This window comes from Chondrus crispus, genomic scaffold, assembly GCF_000350225.1.
Source record: "Chondrus crispus Stackhouse genomic scaffold, scaffold_385, whole genome shotgun sequence".
Lineage (NCBI taxonomy): Eukaryota > Rhodophyta > Florideophyceae > Gigartinales > Gigartinaceae > Chondrus > Chondrus crispus.
The window spans coordinates 76,679-79,427 of NW_005179281.1; the positions used below are offsets into that span (position 1 = coordinate 76,679).

At 55.1% G+C, this 2,749-nt stretch overlaps 3 protein-coding genes; 1 reads left to right on the forward strand and 2 right to left on the reverse strand.

The window, feature by feature from the left end:
- Positions 1-343: 343 nt before the first annotated feature.
- CHC_T00001022001 (hypothetical protein) lies at positions 344-526 on the reverse strand. XM_005718221.1 is given in 2 exon segments: positions 344-460; positions 461-526. The coding sequence occupies 1 exon segment, from the start codon at positions 524-526 to the stop codon at positions 461-463; it is 66 nt and encodes a 21-aa protein (XP_005718278.1). The 3' UTR covers positions 344-460.
- A 3-nt stretch (positions 527-529) lies between these two features.
- On the forward strand, positions 530-874 carry CHC_T00001023001 (hypothetical protein). Its single transcript, XM_005718222.1, has one exon. It carries the CDS (start codon positions 530-532, stop codon positions 872-874), a length of 345 nt encoding a protein of 114 aa, XP_005718279.1.
- Positions 875-918: 44 nt separating this feature from the next.
- Positions 919-2,625, reverse strand: CHC_T00001024001 (hypothetical protein). The gene has a single exon (XM_005718223.1). The coding sequence runs from the start codon at positions 2,623-2,625 to the stop codon at positions 919-921; it is 1,707 nt and encodes a 568-aa protein (XP_005718280.1).
- Positions 2,626-2,749: the final 124 nt, after the last annotated feature.

Below are 2,749 nucleotides of genomic sequence, written 5' to 3' on the forward strand. Positions count from 1 at the left end.
TCCTGTTTCGAATATGGTCCTAGCACTTTTTTTTGCGAATTTCGGTTTCGAAACTGCATTTGCGGCGCATGTGCAATGCACTACTTTTTAGTTTCTGCATTTTTGGGTTGATTGTCAGGGCGAAAAAATTGCGAATGGGTTTGAATTTGTAGATTTTCTCCTCGTCAGATAGATACCAGCATATGCTTGATTCAGCGGAATGAATGCAATACTCAGGTCTTGACATAGAGAGAACAGTGATGTTTCTGCAAGCGCCAGTTGACGCTGCGCGGATGATTATGTTAGACAACAACTTGCCTGAAGACAGAGCCTGCAGCGGTCGCCAGGTGATATTGCATTACCGTTGACAGTTGAATTTGATTGCAGTGTACAGTGATGGAGCGCAAACAGGGATATTTCATCTGTCATGCGTCAAATGTAGTCGCGAATGGTGGTGCAGGAGTGTTCGGTGCTCGATGAGCTATGGGGCATGGCCGCACTGGACTGTCGCGCTCCTACTCGAGCTTTTAATCGTGGAGACTTCCATGTCATGTATTCGTGGAAGCTCTGCAAATGGGATAGAAACATAGGCAAACTTTCAAAGGGTAACAAGACGAGTGAGAACAACCCACACAAGCCGGCATTTGCTGCATATCCGCTTTCACGGTGTAAAGCAAAACGGGGCCGAGGCGCAAGAAAATACTCGCTGCCGGGGCTAGAGGAAGCAATGCAGCTTCAATGCGGCGATAGGATTGTGTCAAAGATAAAACAACATATGGCAATAGAGAAAAGTGAGGTTGAGGTCCGAGAGTCTGAATGGACTCAGACCTCTACGTGGAGTCGCGCAAAAGGGCAGCGCGACTATTCCTGCATGATAAAAAAGAAACGGAGTTGACGAGAGCACGAATGGGACATGTTCTTCCTAATCATTGGAGAAATTCACGATGAACGGCGAGCCTTGGGAACAGTATTTCGGCGGCGCGCGGACATTGACCCGTTGCCGGGAGTAGCATCGGCGCGAGCTTTCTTGTTTGCAGCTCGGAGCACTTGTAAAATATCTGCGTCATCTTTTCTTTGCTTGCCATAAGTGGGACTGCTTCTATTCATGATAGCGACGATGATACTGGCCACTGCAGCTGTCAGGACGGCATAGAAGGCGTTATTGCCACCGAGGAGGGACACAGGGTCACCTTGGTCCTTAGTGGTTAGGCGCTCTCCATACGAACGGTTTGTCGTGCAGATCCAGTCTATAATGAGAGCGGCGGACCAGCTGAACTGGTGACCGCCATGCGGCGAGCCAGAGATCGGGTTGAAGTATTCGTAGAAGCCGGACTTTTCGATCATTTCCATACTGCGCTCTTTCAAATAGGCGGCAATCCTCACCGCGTCGCGGTTGCCAGCTGCATTTGCCAAAAGTCCCTCTCGGACGATATAGTTGATGTTCAACCAAGCCGGGCCCTTCCAGTAAGTAGAGTTAGTGTAGCTCGGATCTGTCTTGGCAACAGACGGAATCGTCCAGGCGTACAGGTCGTGCTCCAAGAAATCCGGAGAGTACAAGTGGTCGATAAGGGCATTGACATGCTCGTCGTCCATGTTGGCGCCGTAGAAAGCGCCAAAACCGCCGCTGATCTTTCTCCGGATGAGCTTTTTGGTCACCATGTTATAGTTGTAGTAAAACTTGTCAACGGGATCGTAAAGTTTGTCCGTGATAGCCTTCGCCGTCTTCTCGGCTCTCTGGCGATGGGCGTCCGCCTCTTCGTTCTTGTGCAGAATGTCGGCAATCTCCGCGAGGGCCATGCCGGCGCGGCTCAAAATGGAGTTGAACAAGACGTCCTGAACCAAAAACGGGCTCTTCTCAAAGATGGCCTTCTCATCGTAAGCATTATCGTAAAAAATCTTGATGAGATAGACGGCGCGGTCGTAGAAGAAGGAGGTGGGCCTTTCCTTTGCGTGGGCGACCTTGCCTTTGTCAACACGCGAGTAGGTGGGGATGGCGTCGGGTGTGACATGCATAGCAGCAAGAGGTTCGTCCCAGGCGGGCGAGTTGTCCATGCCGCTCTCCCACATATGGCGCAGGAAGACGAGCCCCTCCTGCAGCGGGTCGCGCTCTGCGTACAAGTAGCGGTGCCAGGCGACGAGGTTCGGGTAGATCGAGGTCAAATGGCGGTGGGCGAGGGCTTTCATGTGGGGGCCCTTGGCGTTGTGGTACACGGCGAGCGAGGCGATGGCGTGCACGGGGGGCTGGACGATGCCCGAGGTGGCGGCGGCCGGCGGGGCGTGCGGGGAGCGATGGGTGTTCCAGAAGGACGGGCCGGGGAAGTAGGACTCGTCCGTGGCCGGGTTGAAGACGATGTGCGGCAGGAGGCCGTTGGCCCACTGGGCGCGGAACAGGGCGTGGAGTTCGGCAATGGCGCGCGGGGTGTCGTAGTGCGAGTAGCCTATGGCGACGAAGGCCGAGTCCCACGACCACTGGTGCGGGTACAGGCTCGGCGAAGGGAGGGTGGAGTTCATGTCGGACACCCAGTTGGCAGAGAGCACGGCCTGGGCGGGGGCGAGAAGCGGATGAGGGGCGGCAGCCAGGACGCGGACGGAGAGGGCGAGGACGGCCAGGAGCAGGGGTATTGATGTCATTTTTAGGTGTTGCATCGATGTGGAGAGTGGGGGCTGGGGCTGGGGCTGGGTCTGGGGCTGGGGCTGGGCGCTACGAGGGCCGGGAGGGCGGGGGAGGAGCACTTAAATGGGAAAGGCTGAGGAGGGTCGTTGAGGGACG

What these genes read in the sequence shown, in the direction of transcription:
- CHC_T00001023001 (XM_005718222.1), top strand. Translation starts at nt 530, where the DNA reads ATGTATTCGTGGAAGCTCTGCAAATGGGATAGAAACATAGGCAAACTT.
- CHC_T00001024001 (XM_005718223.1), bottom strand. Translation starts at nt 2,625, where the DNA reads ATGCAACACCTAAAAATGACATCAATACCCCTGCTCCTGGCCGTCCTC.